Source organism: Salmo trutta, chromosome 15 (assembly GCF_901001165.1).
Source record: "Salmo trutta chromosome 15, fSalTru1.1, whole genome shotgun sequence".
NCBI classification, from domain to species: Eukaryota; Metazoa; Chordata; class Actinopteri; order Salmoniformes; family Salmonidae; genus Salmo; species Salmo trutta.
This window is the reverse complement of record NC_042971.1, coordinates 43,982,975-44,005,635: the sequence shown is the minus strand read 5'-3', so window position 1 is coordinate 44,005,635 and position 22,661 is coordinate 43,982,975. Positions and strand designations below refer to the sequence as shown.

General features: G+C 39.5%; 1 protein-coding gene and 1 pseudogene across 1 annotated transcript; both read right to left on the bottom strand.

Moving 5' to 3' along the window:
• Positions 1 to 2,583: 2,583 nt before the first annotated feature.
• Positions 2,584 to 7,073, bottom strand: LOC115148312 (protein AATF-like; annotated as a pseudogene).
• A 1,918-nt stretch (positions 7,074 to 8,991) lies between these two features.
• LOC115149129 (LIM/homeobox protein Lhx1-like) lies at positions 8,992 to 14,759 on the bottom strand. The gene is made up of 5 exons (XM_029691669.1): positions 13,889 to 14,759; positions 12,471 to 12,694; positions 11,669 to 11,943; positions 10,951 to 11,116; positions 8,992 to 10,491 (listed from the first exon to the last, which is right to left on the bottom strand). The coding sequence occupies exons 1-5, from the start codon at positions 14,056 to 14,058 to the stop codon at positions 10,118 to 10,120; spliced, it is 1,209 nt and encodes a 402-aa protein (XP_029547529.1). The 5' UTR covers positions 14,059 to 14,759; the 3' UTR covers positions 8,992 to 10,117.
• Between the last annotated feature and the right edge of the window lie 7,902 nt (positions 14,760 to 22,661).

Here is a 22,661-nt window from a genome sequence, read left to right as displayed (position 1 = left end):
GGTCAGACGTTTCTTGTAGTTGGCCACCAGGTTTGCACACATCTCAGGAGGGATTTGTCCCACTCCTCTTTGCAGATCTTCTCCAAGTCATTAAGGTTTCGAGGCTGACGTTTGGCAACTCGAACCTTCAGCTCCCTCCACAGATTTTCTATGGGATTAAGGTCTGGAGACTGGCTAGGCCACTCCAGGACCTTAATGTGCTTCTTCTTGAGCCACTCCTTTGTTGCCTTGGCCGTGTGTTTTGAGTCATTGTCATGCTGGAATACCCATTTTCAATGCCCTGGCTGAGGGAAGGAGGTTCTCACCCAAGATTTGACGGTACATGGCCCCATCCATCATCCCTTTGATGCGGTAAAGTTGTCCTGTCCCCTTAGTGGAAAAACACCCCCAAAGCATAAGGTTTCCACCTCCATGTTTGACGGAGGGGATGGTGTTCTTGGGGTCATAGGCAGCATTCCTCCTCCTCCAAACACGGCGAGTTGAGTTGATGCCAAAGAGCTCCATTTTGGTCTCATCTGACCACAACACTTTCACCCAGTTGTCCTCTGAATCGTTCAGATGTTCATTGGCAAACTTCAGACGGGCATGTATATGTGCTTTCTTGAGCAGGGGGACCTTGCGGGCGCTGCAGGATTTCAGTCCTTAACGGCGTAGTGTGTTACCAATTGTTTTCTTGGTGACTATGGTCCCAGCTGCCTTGAGATCATTGACAAGATCCTCCCGTGTAGTTCTGGGCCGATTCCTCACCGTTATCATGATCATTGCAACTCCATGAGGTGAGATCTTGCATGGAGCCCCAGGCCGAGGGAGATTGACAGTTCTTTTGTGTTTCTTACATTTGCGAATAATCACACCAACTGTTGTCACCTTCTCACCAAGATGCTTGGCGATGGTCTTGTAGCCCATTCCAGCCTTGTGTAGGTCTACAATCTTGTCCCTGACATCCTTGGAGAGCTCTTTGGTCTTGGCCATGGTGGAGAGTTTGGAATCTGAATGATTGATTGCTTCTGTGGACAGGTATCTTTTATACAGGTAACAAGCTGAGATTAGGAGCACTCCCTTTAAGAGTGTGCTCCTAATCTCAGCTCATTACCTATATAAAAGACACCTGGGAGCCAGAAATCTTTCTGATTGAGAGGGGGTCAAATACTTATTTCCCTCATTAAAATGCAAAGCAATTTATAACATTTTTGACATGAGTTTTTCTGGATTTTTTTGTTGTTATTCTGTCTCTCACTGTTCAAATAAACCTACCATTAAAATGATAGACTGATCATTTCTTTGTCAGTGGACAAACGTACAAAATCAGCAGGGGATCAAATACTTTTTTCCCTCACTGTATAAACTTGTAGGGCTAGGTTTTCAGAGTAGATCTATTGACAGCATTGGACCGTACAAACCCTGTTTGTTGACCAAAACGTTGCTATAACTGTGCAAATAACTCGCTAATTATCATGGAATTTCAACAAATGAGTACACACGGTTACGTGCTTTGATCTCAAATGCTCACAACCAGGGAAGATTGGCAGGCTGCTCCTGCCTGTCAATGCAATACAGTCCTACTTGATGCGCTCTGCAGAAATTGGGAGAACAGGAATACATCGCATCCAGAGGACAAATGATCCAATTCTGATCAGAGAAATTGTTTGATATTGTAATTTTACTTGCCGCGGACAAGCGTTAATGTCGAGCCCTGTTTACAGTCAAAAGGAGGACACGTCAATACACACACTCTCAGGCTGCTTTCGCAAAAAGTTACCTATCCTATATCCCTCTGCAGTGGTGGTCTCAGGTAAGGGGGCTGTGGCCTCTAGCTTGCCCAGGACTCCGTACTCTGAGCGTCTGGTCTGGGTGTGTCTAAGCAGGCTCTTCTTGTCCATCAGCACCTGTTCCACCTGGGTGAGGATGTTTCTGTCAAACGCCACAAAACCCTGAGAGAAGAGATAAAGAACAGTCAGAAACAATACCTTAACTCAGTTTGTATTATTTTTATTTCACCAAACAACAACACAGAGTTACACATAAACAAACGTACAGTCAGTAACACAATAGAAACATCTATGTACAGTGTGTGCAAATGTAGAAGATTAGGGAGGTAAGGCAATAAATAGGCCATAGAGGCGAAATAATTACAATTTAGCATTAACACTGGAGTGATAGATGTGCAGATAATGATGTGCAAGTAGAGATACTGGGGTGCAAAAAAATCAAAAAGATAACAATATTGGGATGAGGTAGTTGTGTGTGCTATTTACAGATTGGCTGTGTACAAGGACATCCCAGCCGGCCAAACCCTCCCCTAATCCGGACAACGCTGGGCCAATTGTTCACCACCTCATGGGTCTCCCGGTCATGGCAGAGAGGTTTTGAACTCACTTTATTGGTCTATATCAACTTATACGGCCTGGTGATGTCACCAGGCAAGCCATATCAGGAAATAACACAGCAAATGTATTCACACTTTTTAAGTGTTAGTTTCATCAGCTGTTGTACAATATGATACAAAACACTGGAGAAAAAAAAAGTTTGACTACACTGGGCCTTTAAAGCCAGAAGTAGGTTGGAATTCCAGAGCATTTAATGTTAATCAGGAGAGTGGTCCATGTAGCAGAGTACAACGTGTGCTGTCTGTGGGTGTGGAGTGTGGAGGAGAGGCAGTGCTGACCTGTGTGCTCCCCAGGTCTTGCCCAGGAAGATGGGTCTAGTGTCTGGGTTCTGATGGAGCAGCTGGTCCTGTAGCTCCAGTGGAGACTCTGGAGAGCCTTCAGGGCTTTGTGACCTTACAGAACATCATAGAGAGAACATGCTGTCAGGATGTAATATACTAACAGAGATATGGGAACCAAGAGGGTAAAGATAGAGGGAAACATGCTATGAATATGGTGTTGTCTAAAGTAAACTTAACATTGGTCTTTGTCAAACTCTGAAATGACGATTAGTAATAAATATGATTACACATTTTTTATGAATTAGGGAAGTATGAGTGTAAATGGCATAATGGTGCAAGTCAAATCCTCAATATTAGCTGGGTGGAAAAGGGAAAATAATAAAACAAAGTTATGCCGCATAACAATAGAAAATATAACTTCACTTGTCCAACCAATCTACAGAAAGTATTCCCCCTAAGCATAAAATGTTTTGGAGCAGATCTGCCTCGGCTGTTGTTAGTCCACATCTTGTCAACATCCATTATAACATGCCACAAATCCTCGAGACTTTGCCCTCCAAATCACAGGGCGTAGGAAAAGAAAGGAGGTGGGCAACACTTATGATTCCGTCCTCTTCAACTTTAATCAAAAGTACACTGGCACGTTGGAGCCCCCTCCTTCCCTTTCATAATAATGGGCCGCTAAAAATTCAGGAGGCAGGCTCCACATCAATCACTCGCCAGATTTGAGTCCAATGTAATAAATATGCAAATGAGGAGAAGCCAGTGTCTCGTAGCTTTGAGATCAGCGCGGGGAGAAAGAAAGGGAAAAACTGTATTAATTGCCCATGGCCAGAGGAATCCTATTACTGTGGGCATTGATTATAAAATTGTGTGTGTGATTTTCATGAGGGAGGTGGACTACCATCACGCCTTGAGAAAAATAGTATTAGAAGAATCACGACAAATCTGTCAGGTTTAAACAATAATGAGAGAAAGGCAAACCAGCGTTTCACATATGATTCCACTGTGGAAACACAAGGATTAAGATATTCTTATAAGAAAAGACAGAAAATATGATTTGGTTATGCCATTCTTCCTGTAGTGATGTTTTTACCGACAGCCAAGCCTACTTCAGATTCTAGTCACATAGTTTGAATTATTTTCTACCCACCAAATACTAAACCATAACACTAGCTCCAGCCTTGTCCACCAAGATTAAAAATTAATGTTTCAAATGCCATTGCGTTTAAAGTAACTTATTGTACGCACTAATAATCACTGCATATGCAGGCAAGCAATACTAATTTTCTAAATCTGTGTCTGGGAGATAACATGTCTAGACAAAACATTCAGTACTATGACCACATAATTTACTGGGTTGTAAACTTTATAATGTGTGTTTTTGTGTAATTTCCCCTTTTTTCTCAATTTCCCCCTGGGGATCAACAAAGTTAAATTAATTTCATATTCTTGGTAGCTGTAAAATAAAATGTACTGTTTAAAATATAACCAGAAACAATGCACTCACTATTCTTCAACGCTCCAGCAAACTCTGCTCCACCCCTCTTCTTGAACTATGGGAAGGTATGTGGTTGTGGCAGCTTATTGGCTGTCAGAAGAGCTTTCTGCATTTTAATTTGCCCCTCAAGTAGCTGGTCCCAAAGAGCTGTGAAGATTCAATAAAATAATGACGAGGTTGTCTGCTGAGAAAAAGAGATATGTGCTTAAGTTGGTTCATCATAGAGAAGAATATGTATTACACATAGCAGGTCTATCAAAATACACACCAAGTAGATCTTTCCAAGCTTTCCCTTTCTCCGCCTCATCCACCTTCTCTTAAGAGAATATCATCACAGCTCCCAAATCGTCAGCTTCATCCTCCATCTCTTCATCCTCATCTTCCTCGTTCTCTCCATCCTCATCGCCACTTTCTTCATCATCATCCTCCTCTTCGCTCTCTCCAAAGTGATCCATCCCCTCTGTTAGCTTATGTAAGTCTGTCTCTGAGGGAAGTGTGATGTCTGTCTCCTTCCGCTTAGATACCAAGCTTTTCTTCTCGGCAGTGTCACTCTCAATCTCTTCATCATCATCATCCTCTCCATCTTCAGCCTCTCCATCCTCCAGATCAGCATCATCAACATTGTCATCTTCAGCTTTCTCCTCGTTTTCATCATCATTGTCCTCGTCCTCATCCTCTCCTAAAAACCCCCATCGCAATAGAATGATAAGACCAGGATTCAATATTACGTTTGAAAAAAACTAACAGATGTTCATTAATAACCATACGGCGATAAAATGTAGCATTTCTAACTAATACAAGCAGTTAAGGCTGTAGATGGCCTTCCACTCAGCAGCTGAATAATAGTAGTGCATGCCGTGTACACAACAGCTTAATGCTGTAATCAGTTGTCTTCTAAGTTTAAATTGATTAGCTGCATGGCCCGTGTTTGACTTGCAAATCTTTGCCTTAATCAAGGCATTTTGTTTGGATAAACAGGGATTAGCTTGATTAACAACAATGCAATTTCTCCATTTAATAGCCAAAAAAAAAGCCCACTTGAAGATGTAGGCCTAAGCTATTCTATGTTACATGCTTATTGTAATTAAACATCTACACATTATATGACAATACACAGCTGAGCATAGATTAAATTGGAAATAAGGAACCTACATCAATCTTAAAGCTACGGTATCTTGTTCATCAGCAATGTGTTATGGTAATAATTATAGGAGACATTAACAAGCTTATAAGAGAATCCAGTGTGGCGTAGTAGTTTATTTTGAACTGAATGATGGACAGTTACTTAATGTAAAGGTGTCCCTTGCAGGACCACAAGAGGGCAGAATTCTACAAAATACCATTTTCAAATGCAGTGCCTTGATGAAATTGCTTTTGAAATACATTCTTCCTTCCTCCCGTCCTATTTATTTATTTTTTATTTCACCTTTATTTAACTACGCAAGTCAGTTAAGAACAAATTATTATTTACAATGACGGCCTAGGAACAGTGGGTTAACTGCCTTGTTCAGGGGCAGAACGACAGATTTCTACCTTGTCAGCTCGGGGATTCGATCTAGCAACCTTTCGGTTACTGGCCCAACGCTCTAACCACCTGCCGCCCCAAAAGGGTGTGCATGTATCCTAAGGGTAATCATGTATCTGATTTAAATAAGTAAAATCATGGTTACTACCTTATCGTTTCACCAATCCAACCTTGTCAGATCAATTCCAGGGATAGAAGGAAAAAAATATGCATTTCAAGTACTTGAACCCAAACTACCAGCTCTCATCAACTTTCTTGACAGGTTCCTTATTTCCTTTTCCCTATGGTCATTTGCATTGATTATCCAACATATATGTTTAACATTATTATAAATGACACATTCATGTTCCAACTCACCAGAACCTTCGATCTACTTTAGCAGGTCTTTACGAGAGGTTGCCTTGCCCAGGTACCGTTTGTCTGTCTCTTCCAGCAGAGTTATTGCTTTCTTCCGGAGCCCACTCAAGGCAACCACACCACCCTCAAATGCCTCCACCACCTTGGCTTTCGTCTCTGGGAGGTATCCAAACAGTGAGACTGAATGATTGAAAACTGCACATTTATAGTCATATCTGTTCAATATACAAAGTGGCTGGCAATAATAGCTTACTGTTCAAGAATTCTTCAGGAGAAAGACAAGTCAAGTGGAATAACTGACAGGATATTGCCCCTCTCCATAAGGTCATGTCAATGTTGATTTGTATCTTCAGCATCGAGCCGACTTCCTAGCAATGACAATGAATATAAGAGGTTTGGAGAGATAAGAATACTAGCTAGTGAAAATATTAAAATTGTCATCATAGCTAGCTAGCAGCACCAGTAGCAGGATCATGTTATTGGAACTGGTGCAGTGGGTGTCCATCCTACACCGTGCTGTTTGAAACCCTCACAACAAACACGTCTATGTGGATGGTTGCCAGTACTGTTGATAACTTTTGGCTAACAGGGTGGTCATTTTTGAGCATCACAATCGTTTATAGAGGATTACAAATAGTGTATATCATTATCATCCCCTGGATCCGTGAACTTGGGCAGAGGATTTAATAAATCCTCGAGCGGTTGTGATTTGTGGCCAGCCATAGTTCCATGCGCTCACAACTCACACGTGTTAATACCTACGTCATCAAAAGGCGACTCAGAGATAAAAATAGAATAACGAAATAGATCTGCTACAGTTTAACTTCAAGCAACCGAAGGTTGTTGTTTAGACTATTGATTTTGGATTATTAAAATAATTAAACCAGATAATGTCGGGTGGACGAATACTATCCGACTTAATTGTAGTTCAGCATAATACACCGTAAACCCTGCAGGTAAAGAAGGTTATAATATATGGTAAATGAATAATATACTTTCTAATATGTTGTAGGCATACTTCTATAATTAGTGTCACAGGGTTGTGACTGCAATTTTTTTGGTGCCAATTCGTACAAGTAGGATCTCATTATCATATTTAAAAAATCTTATTGCATTTGAAAAATGTGTAGGTCTACCGTTATATCACATTTTCTTAATTTATAGGCTTCATCTTCCTCTTTCCAAACTCTAATCCCCTTATAGGAGAGGCCTGTACCTGCTCAGACATCCTCATGTCAATTTATCTGATGATGGAGAGCTGAGCAGCATTGTAGACATGGATGTGGACCTCTGTGTACTGTAGTCTAATCAGTGAGTGGATTCTGTACATCAGACCCACCCAATGTCAGGGATTTAAATAACATAACACTAGGGCCTAGGGGCAGTTGGGTAAAGTGTACTTTAGGTATACTGTTTAGAAATCAAGAAGTGTGCAGAAGGTGTGTTAGAAGTGAGTGAAGAAAGCAGGGGCAGAAATCCCGGGGGGGACGGGGGGGGGACACGACCCCCCCCATCCTGGGAAAAATATGATTTGTCCCCCCCAATATATCACTGAAACATAACTATGTAATTTAAATAATATTAATAATATGCAATGAAAGCAATTGTGCTGATTATAGACACTTAATAGCGCGTTTTTAAGTTTCAAAAGATTGCAACCCCCCCACCCTTTGCCTCACAATGGTTTGATCCACTGCCAGTTCCTTAGCTTGCGACGTAACTGACGTGAGATTAATCCAGTCAATAGCGCACACACACTAGCTGAATATGCAGAGCTAGCGCGCAAATATTAACTATTAAGCTAGCTAGCACCTATTCCATTTATGTGGCGTCGTCAAAGATGGAATCAGCATGCAGATGATGTAAGTTAGTGCTTCAAAGTCCCTGTGATAAGGTTAGCGATAAACTGAAATCCAAACTGAACAGAACTACACTCTCTTCTACCATTGTCTTAAATATATTTAATGGTCTCGTTGCAAAAGCTAAATTGTCGCAAGGGAACTTTTATTTATTTATTTTATTTCACCTTTATTTAACCCGGGTAGCAAAGATTATAGCAAACACCACTGAAACTGAATTGGTGCTCGCTAGCTTTGCAAATTCAGCTATTGTTGGAAGCCAGCCAATATGAAACTATTAAAATTACAAAAGGTTGCAGCATATGTTGTGTAAATGGTGAACTCATACAGCTGTCAACTCTTGTCATTTTAATCCGTTTCACATTTGCTAGCTCCTTTTAGATCGAAGCCCAAATAGAATGATTGAAGATGATAGAAGCCCATCTCCTACTGTAAATAACCTACACACTGTGTGTAGCCAGCCAGCCAGCCAGGTAGAAAAATGGCAGAAAAATAAAAGACGGACATCAGAGTATTTTTCAGTACACCAAAACGCATAGTAAGAACCCTAGTAGCCTAATATCTCAAAGACTAGTTGATAAAATGTTCATAAGAAAGAAATGAAATTCTAATGTAAATGTTTCACAATGATGTCATTAGGCAGAGCAGGCAACAGATGGCACACAGACAGCAGAGTTGGGGACAGATATGCAGGGACAGACTGGCAGAGACAGGGAGTCTCAGGTAAGTTTGAGTCTTTGTTTGGCAACATTATGAAAGGTTCTCAATTTTTTTGACTTGTAAAATAGGAACATAATTGGAAAATGCCATGGACACCCCCACTCTCAACTTAAACTGGTGACTGAACTATGATATGTTAAAGGCAATGGTATTGCTGTTGTGATTAGTTGTGTAGTTTTGGGTACCGGTAGTTAGGAGTATGGCAAACACCTTATTTTTTTGGTTCCTCAATATACATTTACCATATTACAATGTAGGCTATGTGTTACAGCACTACTTTTGGTGTCCCCCTCAGGAATTGCTCTTGAGAAAATTTAATGTAATTGTCCCCTCCAAAGTTGATATCAGATTTTCGCCAATGGAAGAAAGAACAGTAGTGTCCATCTTTTCAACCTGAAAATGTCCACCCCTTAATCGTTAAAAAAGCTTGCAGGTTTTTTTTTACATGTTTTATTATACAGTGAATGGTCTAATATGCACTAGAGGTCACATAATCATATGAGAGTTGATATTTCAAGAATATAGCAGCTGCTGGTAGCATATTTGACCATCAATGTTTAATCATTTGGACTTTCATGTAAAGACACAAAATAAAGCCTTTCGGACACAATAGACAGCCTCATTATATAATTAACTATAATTTAACACATTCTGTTAAAAATGCTACTATGTTTCTTGTAGTATGTTCAGCAATTGATGATGCAAAGCACTAACGAATTGTGCTTTTATCCTTATTTGGCAACTGTCTATTTGTGTTTTTAAATGTTCTTCAAAGTAAACACAATAATACAAACTAGCACAGTGAGGAACCATGACCATGATATAAATAGAATAAATACAAAAGTTTGGTTTGTTGCTTGAACGATGTTCACATCTGAATCAAGAGGTTTCAAACAATGCTCATATTCAAACCCCTGAAGTACTGTAAATATATACGTAAACAGTTGACTGTTCTACTGTATGTCCACCAAACCATTGTCCATAGATTTTTAGAAGGTTGACTTCATCTTTAAATTCAAGTTATTTTCAATTAAATAAAAGATTATACAACTTTTTAAAGTGTTCCTTTTGAAGGCAAACTCTAGGATTTGGCAAAACACAGAAATATACAGAGAAACAAAAACAAATTGAGAAATAAGCATGACTACCAAAGCCATCATAAAAGCTTTAGGTAAAAAATCATTTTTATCTGATATGGTAGACCCTCTAAAAGCATAAGTTCTGCTGAACGCTTATACAGTATTCACCATTATATGACTGCTTTGGAGTCTGCACTGTTACTGTGTGAATCTTTAAATACAATTGCAACAATCAAAACAGCAGTAAAGGTAGTTAGAGACAAATAATACATGAAATGTGTATATATTATTATATATAAATTAATTGACAGATAAATAAATAATATAAATTAAAAGGGATACTCGCTCAGGACTTCAGTTGCCTCCTAAGTCAATAGTTAGCCTTGGCTTCATATAATGTCCTGTGGGCTACCAGACAGTGCCTTCGCTCATCTCTGAGGAGGGGTGTGACAGTTGGTTGCTGTATCCACTGCTGTTGATGGACAGTGAGGTGAAGGGTGTGCTGACACCACACATCTCACTGGAGATGCTGTGCATTGACCCGGGTCCGTTGGGCTCTGGGCTAGGCGAGTCCACTGGATGGTGAGATATGATGTCAGTGAAGCACTGCACCTCACCAGATGGGTGGTGCCCAGCCAGGTGATGGTCCATGCCCCCTAAAGGGGTGCCAGCGGGGCCAGAGGAGAAGCCTAGGTCCACTGGAGTCTGGGCCTGCAACAAGGGGGGGCCTTGGGTGTAGTACTCAAAATTCCCTCCAGGTCCATAGTATTCACTCTGATAATCTACAAACATATACACCAGAATTATTATGGGAAATGCTTGTGTGGTGAAAATAAAAACTAGAACAAAATGCATTGTACCGGTACAATGCCATTTAAATGTCATTTAAATTACAAAAAAAGTACAACTATTACATTTCCAGTAGTATAAAGGGTTAATTTGCCATAATAGTGATTTGGAGGATGACAGTATTGTAATTAGACTTAAAACAATGACAACTATTGCCTATTTATTTCTCTTCTTTTTTTACTTCATCCCAAGAATGTTTAAATGTAATTCATACAGTAAGCCTAAACCTATTGCCTTTTATGCATTAAAACACCTGTGAATTATGGGTGATATTGGGAATTTAAATAAGGTAAAGGCCTGTGCATGGCGCTCATAGTCAAAATGCATTTCAGATGATCTTTAAACACAAATGTGTTATTTGGGTGGACCATGGTGAATATAAAATACCTTACCACCATAGTATGAGAAATGACCGTTGGGGATCAGCTCCCCGGGTTCGAGTCGGTCCACCAGAGTTCTCATTCTCCTTGGACTGCGGAAGAACGAGTGCCTTCTCGCCCCCAGTGCACTCAGCTGCTTCATGCGCCGCTCTTTAGACCGACGATTTTGGAACCAAACCTGCACACCACAAATGACATGGAAATAGCTGATTGAAATTGAGTTTTCAGCCCCGGTCAAATATCTATTTTGTGCTTCAGAAATGTGTGCAGCATCTCGAGGTCCCAGATCTGATGACATGTTGTGAAATGCCCTTTTAATAACCATGACGTGATTAGCCTATAGGCCTATACCTCTAAATGGGTCCTTGGCTCAACTGTCAAATGTTTAATGATCTTTAACCCAGTTTATGGTATGTTTTGTGAATACCAGGGACTTAACAACCAGAGACCCCCCCCCCCCCCCCCTTTGAGAAAACAAAGACCTTTGCATTGATATGTATAGACTATAGATAGCCTAGAGGTCATGGTGTGAAAACGTTGTGAAGTCATGACAATATGTGCATCTGCACCACTTTCGTGGTAAGCAATCTGCATATCTTGCCATCTGCCATTATTGACCTAGGTGCAATTGAATTGAAAGTACTTTCTCACAGACCCGTATAAGAATACTGAAAATAAGCATATTTTTTATTGTTCATGTGATACAGACCTAAGCGAAATGGACTCTTACCTGGATCACTCTCATGTTGAGCCCTGTCTCCTGCGCCAGCTGTTCTCGGATGTGTCGGGTGGGTTTTGGCGTGGCCGTGAAAGCAGCTTTGAGGACCTCCAGTTGCTTGGCTTTTATAGTGGTTCGAGGCCCACGTCGTTTCCCCCCTACGTTCTGCTCATCGTTTTCATTGCTACCCACCTCTTTATCGGATAAAGGCCCGATTTCCGAATCTTTACCATCATCCTGTGGGTCTTGGGAATCTGGAGATAGACTTGGGTCACTGCAGGTCGTGACTGTGAGATGGAAGAAACACAAAATGAAATGTCTTTATAGCTTATTCATGAACGAATATACAAAAATAATCGACAAGAATACCATATCATTAGGGTATTATTAGGCTATTATTAGGCCTATTAATATTGTTATTATTAGTATTATGCACTAGACATATTAGCCAACTACTTTAAGACATATTATTATTGGTGATGATAACATGAATTAACAATCAATTGTAATCCTTATAATAATATTTTAATCGTCATCAACGTCATTGTTTAGATTTGTACTGTTATTAAACCTATCAGGATACTGTTATCATAACTATTTTCGCCCCCCCAAAAAATATTTTTTTATAAATGGAATATAAAGCAATAGCAATAAGCAGAAAATAATGATTCACAAGAAGCTATATAATTATATATATATATATATATATATATATATATATATATATATATATATATATAATTATATAATTATATATATATATATATAATTATATGGTTGAATATTGGGATTTGGTTCAAGTCATGTTCCATACCTGAGAGGAGGGTTGTGACCTTTCCGTTGCTGTTGCTTAGGTAGTCCTCTTTACAAACAAACTTAAATTCATCTAAAATGTACATTTCCTCTCCAGTGGATAGCTGTTTGTTACACATCATGCACGTGAAACAGTTCAGGTGAAACACTTTGCTCTTTGCTCTTCGAACCAAATCGTTGGGCGAGATTCCCTGGGCGCAACCTCCACACTTTGTGCCAAATCTCCTAAAAGAAAGAAAGCAAAAAATAAATACCATCATTGATTAAACAAAGCAGGGCTGACAGTGTAGCAGCAAATATCCACAGAAAATATTCACATCAGATTACCAATAACATGAAAACATTTTTGGCAACATTATACATGTGTACTCGAAGGGATACGCGTTTTTCATGACACAAAATATTTAATTTTCAGTATTTTGATGCTTAATATATTTTTGATGAGATTCCAAGTGAATATAACTATATATCAATTTCGTAGGCTTTTTCTTTTCAAGTTTGTTTGTGAATCTGGAAATTACAGGCTACACTGATGTTGGGCCTGCACTAGTTTCAACCAGTTATTTAACAACCATAAATATAAGATAATTATTATGTTTTTTTAGGCTAAATACATTTTTATAAATAAATATAAATGTATCTTATATTTAGGCCTAGGTTTACGTGATATAGAACTATTATTAGGCCTACCTAAAACTATAATTCAAGAAAGGCCACGCCGTTTATTATTAGGTTATTGCATGGAGAGAAGTCAAACATGCATAAAAAAAACTGTCCATTATTGAAATGCATCCTATTTAATGCTTGAAAATAACAAAGACACCGTTAAATGTTCAATGTTGCAATGTAGCCTATATTTATGTAAATAGTTGTGTATTTAAATAGTTAACAAACGCATGTGGACTGGAGTTCTGTGATTGCAGTGTGGGTTTTCTCAAGATGGTTTATTATTCAAATCCACTTATCACGTTTTCACTAGTCTCAGCAAACAAACGGGTGTGCGCCGACTGATTGAACGCAGAATACACTTCCGTCTAGAATCCTGGCATAATTTTAATCCCCGCGGCTTGTTTGACAGCCTTTCCTTGTAAAGAAAGGACGTTTTTCTTAAATCCGTCACAGAACATGGTGATATATGCTTATAATGTATCAGCTTTTGGTGGATCACCACTCATAATCTGGGTATCCTGCCTCTGGTTTGTTCAATTTATGTCGCTCATGAGGATAGATTAAACAAGATTGACACTAGACATGTACCCCTGTTGCAAAAAAACAATCTTGCAATAGAATTGTATAATTATAAAACTTGCATTTCACATAATCTGTTGTTCATTTGCATAGTTCTGCTTAATTGGATACCCAGTAGAAGCTAAAGCTCTTCTGCACAATATTGAATGGCATGTGCCCAGGTGTGCTTACCTAAAAAAGTCGTTTTTGCAGTACAGTCTCCCTTCCCGTGAAAAACATTTTTCTGTCAAATTGCATTTACAGTCACAGCACTGTACGCACTTGATGTGCCATGGTCTGTCCAGAACATTGAGTAGAAACCTGTCCAGAATAGGTCTTTCGCAGCCGGCACAGTGAACCATATTTGGATAATTCCAGCTATTCCAAGTGAATGTCTTTCTTTTTTGTCCCAAACCAAAGCGATGTGTCTGTCTCCTTTGTCGCTTTGTTGATTTAGAGAATGCCCTGCTCTAGTCCACTCCTACAATCCAGAGCATGCAGCTCATCCAGACGAATCTCTCAACAATGAGCTAGCATCATCATATCCCTTGAGCTCAAATATTATTGCATTCCTCTTGCATGGACAGAACAAAACTTGGCTATAAAAAAATGTATAAAAAAACGAAAACGAACAAATAACTTTAACAAAGTGAATACATTTCACAAGCAAGAATGCAAACTTGAGAGCAGCAAGGCCTCCGCTTGTCCATCAATATGAGCCAAGAGGTGCGATAGTAGGCTAATGATTTTGTGAATCTGGACAAGGCATCATGCCACTACAATTACGCACGAATACATAACTGCCACACAGCCGAATAATTATTGGCAAAGCCGAAAGTTAACAGAAATATGATAATCTGTTCAATTTCTTGTCGATTCTATCATAATCCTTCTATTCTTCGAGTATGATGCACTCTTTAGTCCAAGCTTCAGTATCCGTACCTCTGAAAGCGCACGAGCTAGCCTTATTACGAGCCTCCTGACGTCATGTTGAATCGAAACCTATCAGCAGCTTGCTGTTGGAGTGGCAATTACTATGCCTGCTAAACTTGCCCGACGGACCCACTAAGGACTAGGGAACAGAGAACAACTATTGCCTCGTATCTTTGAAACGGTCGTATTGTTTTAGAAACTCGTAAATTCCAACTCGATACAGCAGGCATATAGCATATTCCAGGTCGAAGCGCAGCTAGGGTCTCCGGATAGGATACATTTAATAAGGTACAGTATTTCATGAAAACAACAACATTTCTTGTAGCTTATAGTCATTTTGGCAGAGGAAACTAAGTTCGTTTACATCTAACATTATTTATCTGAAATTGGAAATATCATTTATAAGGCTATCATTATGGATAGGCCTTCCTTATATCATGTGTTTGCAGGTCTTAGGGGAGGAGACAAAGTGAATGACACGGACGATCTAAAGTTCACAGATCGATTAATCAAACGGAAATGCGTCTCTGACACATGCATGGATATTTAGATAGTTCAATCAGAAACGTACGGATAAACACCCAACATATGTGACTGACTTCTCACTTTATTTGAAAGGAAACCACCACCCTCAAATGTGGAAGAAGGGCAATGCAAAACGATAGAGTTAGGTTAACTTGCAATTATAGAGTTTGATGTTGTCAGACTTGGACGATAACGATGATGATGAAGATTACATATATTTTATAATTACAAAAGTGGGCTGTTAAACCCCATGCACATTAAGAATTCGTTTGGATGTCTTTGACAGACATTAAAAACTCACAAACAGATTTTTAAATGAATTGTCTTAATTTATGTTTCACTCTATGGCTCTTAATTTCAAACAGGACAATATGCCTGTCTAATAGTATCTGGCCCTGTATATGGTACGCTTACTTATTTCCTTATTGTGTTCTTCATGTTTCTTATTATTTATCGTGTGTGTTTTGTCTAGTATTACATTTCAATTGATTATTGCATTGTTGGTTTTGAGTTTGCAAGAAAGGCATTTCACTGTACTTGTGCATGTGACAATATGCATGTGCATGTGACAAAAACTTGACACTGGATGTTTTTCATAGAATAAACCAATTTTAACCTCCAGAAATGTACATGGTCATTTATGACTGTGTTTTGATGTCTTAACAATTTAGAGTAGCCTACATTTTCGCTAACTAGAGTTGAACTAACATTATTGTTATAACCTTATCAACAATTATAACAGTTTGTCAATTATTATAGTCAATTACTATTCACTATTTAGGCCTACTCTGTATGCAGGTCTACATTTTATTAGCCTACATTGTTTTCCAAAGTGTATTTTTATAATACTGTATTAAAGCAACATAGCGAACGAGTATGCCTGAGAATAAGATTGTGGAGCCGTGACAGAAATGACAAATCATCATGACTTCATCATCTGCAGATGAGGGGAGGGAAGGGCTCTGGGAAGTCTGAATACAAGCTTTTTACATAGATTAATGTTTCCCTGCGCTTATTCCACATTTTGGGTGAAAGGGCAAGGATAACCATTATAATATCATGTCTAGCGATAGGCGCTCCCTGAAAGATATTATCGCGCAGTGGGCAATGCACTTGGGACAGTCTGCGGGGCTGGGAACATGGAGATAGCGGATGTTCATGCCCATTTTCTCCCACCGGCCACAGCTCTGCGTGCCGCTGATATCTGTTGCCCGGGGAAATGTATAAACAATCAACCGTGTGGACGACTGAAACTGTTGTGATATAGTCCCATTCAGACTCTAAAATATAAATCCAGGTCTTTTCTTGTAGGCCTAGCTCCTCATATGATTTATTTATTTGTATATATGCAAAGCAGGCTTCCCACTGGGCACAGACGTCTATTCAACGTCTATTCCACGTTGGTTCAACATAATTGAATTGAAATGACGTAAAAACAACGTTGATTCATACAGTGTGTACCCAGTGGGTTTATAGGCCATGTTGGGCCCAATTGAGCCATTTTTATCTCAATGTCAAATAATTTCTGGTTAACAATTAAGTAATACCTTACTGTGATTGTTTTCAATTCAAATGGTCAAAAATAGCAATTTCTAAAGAAATAATTTTGCTAGGACTGTCTGGGAGTGGTCTGACTGGGGAGGGGAAAATGATGTGTTATTGGCAGAGAGGTTTGGAACTCTCTTTCTTATTGGTCTATTAACTAATTTAAACAGCTCTTACACTAAAATGGCATTATCATAATTTTCACAATTTCACACTATTATGTCAACCTCATAGTTTGGAAATATATATATGTTTTAAAAACACAGCAGAATCGTTTTTGACTGCACTAGGCCTTTAAATTGATCAAATACAGTTTATCATAACACTGGGGGGGAAATCAGGTTGGAAAATTAGATTAAGATTAATTAAATCCGTGAGGGAAAAAAACTGTATTTGCATAGCAACCACTGAGTCTTCAGAAAAAATAGAGCCACAAGAGAACTGATTTCATTTAGGTAGATTATAGGGTGGCTCGTGCATGAGAATCACCACAATCTATTCCGTTCGTCTGATTGTCTTCAGAGCCTTTTGTGTGCGCAAGTGCAGCTCTTGATGAAGATAGAGCCACCACCGGTGGACGGGTTAAATTTTATAGCGCATAGATCAGGAGAGAGGCAACGCTTTACTTTCGCCAGAGAGAGAGAGAGTTCACCACTGCCTTAAGGTCTTATGTTGGTGATATGCCAAGCAGATGAAAATAATGGCTAATGCATAAGCAAAACGCGGTAGTCCCTGCACTGCGCACATTGAGATAGCGTATGGTCCTTATTTAGGGTCCTTACCATGCATGTGCGAGGCCCATGCATTTTGAAATCACGGATGTAAATTGATAGTGTAATTCTCACGCACACGCACACACACACACACACACACAGACACACACACGCCATACAAAAATATATTGAATAGTCCTAATTTTGAATACACAACAGGTTTACAAATTCAGCAGTCAATAATTAATAGTCTAAAATTAAAATAGACGTTTCGGATAAGTATTTTCATGCCCGTGAAAAATCATTTTTCTTGCCCTAATAATAAAACCATTGGGTTAATTTGTTTCCTATTTTTGGACCAATCATCCCTTGCACACAGCGTCTATTGAAATGACAATGTGGCTGTAGCTGATGGATGGCTGAATGCTGAAGTCTACCTCCTCTATCCTATACCCAGAGGCTGTGAGAATCTACAAATCACCCAAAACACAGTACACATAGGCCCCATCATTTCAAACACATTGTTGTTCCCCTGGCTACTTACTATTTTAATAGATGTGAGATGCGGGCAGAGAACAGGCCTGAGCAGAGGGTGATGGGAAAGACCTGGCTGTCAGACCTGCTTTAAGTACCAAAACACGCAATGCATGCAGTTCTTATATGCTTTCAAATGCAATATTATTCATGAACATATGAAGATCCTGTTCCCACAAATGATCTGTTGATGAACACATATCATCAAAAACAAAGGGCTACATTTCAACTATATACAAAGATATACACTGAGTGTACAAAACATTAAGAACACCTGCTCTTTCCATGACATAGACTGACCAGGTGAATCCAGGTGAAAGCTATGATCCCTTATTGATGTCACTTGTTAAATCCATTTCAATCAGTGTAGATGAAGGGGAGGAGACTGGTTAAAGAATGCGTTTTAAGCCATGAGACAATTGAGATATGGATTGTGTATGTGTGCCATTCAGAGGGTGAATGGGCAAGACAGAACTCAATATTAGGAAGGTGTTCATAATGTTTGGCATACTCAGTGTACAGTTAGGCTACTAAGTTGTTCAATTCCAAATTCACCCTTCTCCACCAAACTGAAAGACACCGATCTCTCTGCATCGCAAAGCCCAATAATACTACCCTTCTCCCATCCATACCCCTCTACCCTCTTACAATACCCTTTCCACTCCCCCTAGAATCCTAATGTTGCCCCTCCTTTGCCCCTGTAGAAAACTCTGCATCACAGTAGGTTACTGTTACTAGGACTAATCAGACTCTTCCCCACAGTGAGCGAAGCCTCCTTTCCTGTACCACTCTGATCATTCTATTTCACCAGGGAATGTCTCTACTACAGGGGTATTCAACCGGAGTTACTGTAGTGGGACCGTGGAAAAGTATATAAAACATTTTTTTCTATGTTTTTGATGATATGAATATCTCTAGCAACAACAGAATAAACACATTTTGAATGACATACCGACAGTAGAAAAGAGGAGAATATCTTATTTCTAATGATGTCAACTGTATTTCCTAATATTGAGCAAATTACTCATTGGAGCCAATTACACTTACTGAAGAATCTGACATAGGCTTTGAAAAAGCACTTATGAATAGGCTACTAGTGCAGCAAGTGTTGCTCGCTGCTGGTAAGCTTTCTTGACTTGGACTTTATTTTTTGCCAACACATGGCTACCCTTCGTTTAACAGCTGCTCTTAGCTAAAAGGTTTTTGGAGTTACCTTTCCGGCTAATAGGCTTAGATTTTACAGTTCCTCTTCCAGTTCTAATGTGAGGAGGTCAAAATAATGAAAAATTATCTAACAAATCTATTCATTTTAAGATGTTGATTAGTTCTTCTTGCCATTATCATTCACCTGATGATAACATAGGATGGGGGCCCCTGGGAAAGAAATGGTTGAAGACCCCTGCTCTAATATGTCCAGTAGAATAAGTAAGAATTCCTTCTCCCCTCTGTTTCTGTCCCTATCACACTACTCTCTATCCCTGAGAATGAGTGTCTGATACAGTGTGAGCTGATGTTGTAAAATACTTATTTGCTAGCCACCATGTGGTTCTGTATACATAATATTTTCAATACTACCTACCTAAATACAATAGGTAGGTAATGGCATTTCCATGAATTATCCATTAATCCATTTTCCATTCTGCTGAGGATCCTGTAGCTTTGTCTAGCTCAACAAAATGTTAATTGTTGGACATAAAAAACTGTAAAACCACATAAAATCAGCTCCAAGTGATTTTAATTTGGGAAATCTGTTCCCAAACATTTCCACTTATAATAGAGAGACACGTGATCTTACACAAATGTAAGCAAGGTCTGAAATTATTATGTTTTAGTCAAATATTATATCTGTTTGGGCTTCTTGCAGTCAATTTGCAGTCTACTTGTATTTTTATTTATTAGGGATCCACATAAACTGCTTCCAAGGCAGCAGCTACTCTTCCTGGGGTCCAGAAACATTAAGGCACTTACATCACACATAAAACAAAAGATAGCACAGTACATCATACAACATAATTACACAACTACATATCTACTCTACAAAGTGTATAACACCATCATACAACAATATTACAATGTACATGTGTAGAGTGCGTGTTCTAGCGTGTGTGCGTATGCGTGTCTGTACCTGTGTGTATCTCTTCACAGTCCCCGCTGTTCCATAAGGAGTTTTTTTATCTGATTTTTAAAATCTGATTCTATTGTTCGCATCAGTTACCTGATGTGGATTAAAGTTTCATGATGTCATGGCTCTGTGTAGTACTGTGTGCCTCCCATAGTCTGTTCTTGACTTGGGGATTTTGAAGAGACCTCTGGTGGCATGTATTGTGGGATATGCATTGGTGTCCTGGCTGTGTGCTAGTAGTTTAAACAGACACATCGGTGCATTCAGCATGTCAACACTTCTTACAAAAACAAATCAAATCAAATGTTATTTGTCATATGAGCCTAATACAACAGGTGGAGACCTGACAGTGAAATGCTTATATACAAGCCCTTAACCAACAATGCAGTTTTAAGAAAAAAAAAGTAAGAGATAAGAATAACAAATAATTAAAGAGCAACAGCAAATAACAATAGCAGGTCTATATACAGGGGGTACCGGCACAGAGTCAATGTGCGGGGGCACCGTTGTCGAGGTAATATGTACATATAGGTAGAGCTATTAAAGTGACTATGCATAGATAATAACAGAGAGTAGCAGCAGCGTAGAAGGGGGGGGGGGGGGCAATGCAAATAGTCTGGGTAGCCATTGGATTAGCTGTTCAGGAGTCTTATGGCTTGAGGGTAGAAGCTGTTTAGAAGCCTCTTGGACCTAGACTTGGCACTCCGGTACTACTTGCCGTGCAGTAGCAGAGAGAACAATCTATGATTAAGGTGGCTGGAGTCTTTGACAATTTTTAGGGCCTTCCTCTGACACAGCCTGGTATGCTGTAGAGGTCCTGGATGGCAGGAAGCTTGGCCCCGGGGATGTACTGGGCCGCACACACTACCCTCTGTAGTGCCTTGCGGTCGGAGGCCAAGCACTTTCCATACCAGGCAGTGATGCAACCAGTCAGGATGCTTTCGATGGTGCAGCTGTAAAACCTTTTCAGGGTCTGAGGACCCATGCCAAAACTTTTCAGTCTCCTGAGGGGGAATAGGTTTTGTCGTGCCCTCTTCACGACTGTCTTGGTGTGCTTGGACCATGCTAGTTTGTTGGTGATGTGGACGCCAAGGAACTTGAAGCTCTCAATCTGCTCCACTACAGCCCCGTCAATGAGAATGGGGGCGTGCCCGGTCCTCCTTTTCCTGTAGTCTGCAATCATATCCTTTGTCTTGATCCCGTTGAGGGAGAGATTGTTTTCCATGCACCCCACGGTCAGGTCTCTGACCTCCTCCCTGTAGACTGTCTCATAGTTGTCGGTGATCAGACTAACTTATTACTTGCCACCCATTCTAAATCAAACTGCAGCTCTTTGTTCAGTGTTACATTGATTTCACTCGCTGTAGTAGCTGATGTGTATATTGTTGAGACATCTGCATACATGGATCTGGCTTTAGTAAAGACTGAAAAAAGTAAGGGGCCTAGACAGCTGCCCTGGGGAATACCTGATTCTACCTGGATTATGTTTGAGAGGCTTCCATTAAAGAACCCCCTCTGTGTTCCGTTAGACAGGTAACACTATATCCACAATATAGCAGGGGGTGTAAAGCCATAACACATACATGTTTTCCAGTAGCAGACAATGATCGATAATGTCAAAAGCTGCACTGAAGTCTAACAAAACAGCTCCCACAATCTTTTTATCATCAATTTCTCCAATATTCAGTCATATGTGTAAGTGCCATACTTGTTGTCCAATGTCCCTCCTTATAAACATGCTGAAAGTCTGTTGTTATTTTGTTTACAGTAAAATAGCATTGTATCAGGTCAAAAAATATTTTTCTCAAAAAGTTTATTAAGGGTTGGTAACAGGCTGATTGGTCGGCTGTTTGAGCGAGTAAAGGGGGCTTTACTATTCTTGGGTAACAGAGTTACTTTTGCTTTCCTCCAGGCCTGAGGGCACACACTTTCTAGTAGGCTTAGATTGACGATATGGCAAATAGGAGTGGCAATATCGTCCCCTATTATCCTCAGTAATTTTCCTTCCAAGTTGTCAGACCCCGATGGCTTGTCATTGTTGATAGACAACAATCATTTTTTTAACCTCTTCCACACTCACTTTACGGAATTCAAAATTACAATGTTTGTCTTTCATAATTTGATCAGTTATTCTTGGATGTGTAGTGTCGGCGTTTGTTGCTGGCATGTCATGCCTAAGTATGCTAATCTTGCCAATTAAAAAATCATTAAAGTAATTGGCAATATCAGTTGGTTTTGTGATGAGCTGAGTTTGCCTTTTTACTATAATTCTTCATATCATTTATCTTTGTTTCATACTAGAGTTTCTTCTCTTTATTCAGTTTAGACACATGATTCTTCAATTTGCAGTATGTTTGCCAATTGGTTGTGCAGCCAGACGTATTTGCCATTCCTTTGCCTCATCCCTCTCAACCATACCATTTTTAGATTTCTCATCACTCTATGGGGATTTAACTGTTTTTACAGTCATTTTCTTAATGGGTGCATGCTCATCAGTAACTGGAATAAGACATTTCATAAATGTGTCAAGTGCAGCGTCTGGTTGCTACTCATTACACAACACAGACCAGCAAATATCATCAACATAGGAATC

Bases quoted from the DNA above. Each gene is read 5' to 3' on its own strand.
- LOC115149129 (XM_029691669.1), bottom strand. From the start codon at position 14,058: ATGGTTCACTGTGCCGGCTGCGAAAGACCTATTCTGGACAGGTTTCTA. The intron at 12,695-13,888 runs GTAAGCACACCT...TCTTTCTTTTAG, and splicing joins TGCAAAAACGACTTTTTTAG to GAGATTTGGCACAAAGTGTG. The intron at 11,944-12,470 runs GTATGGAACATG...TCCATCTCACAG, and splicing joins GGTCACAACCCTCCTCTCAG to TCACGACCTGCAGTGACCCA.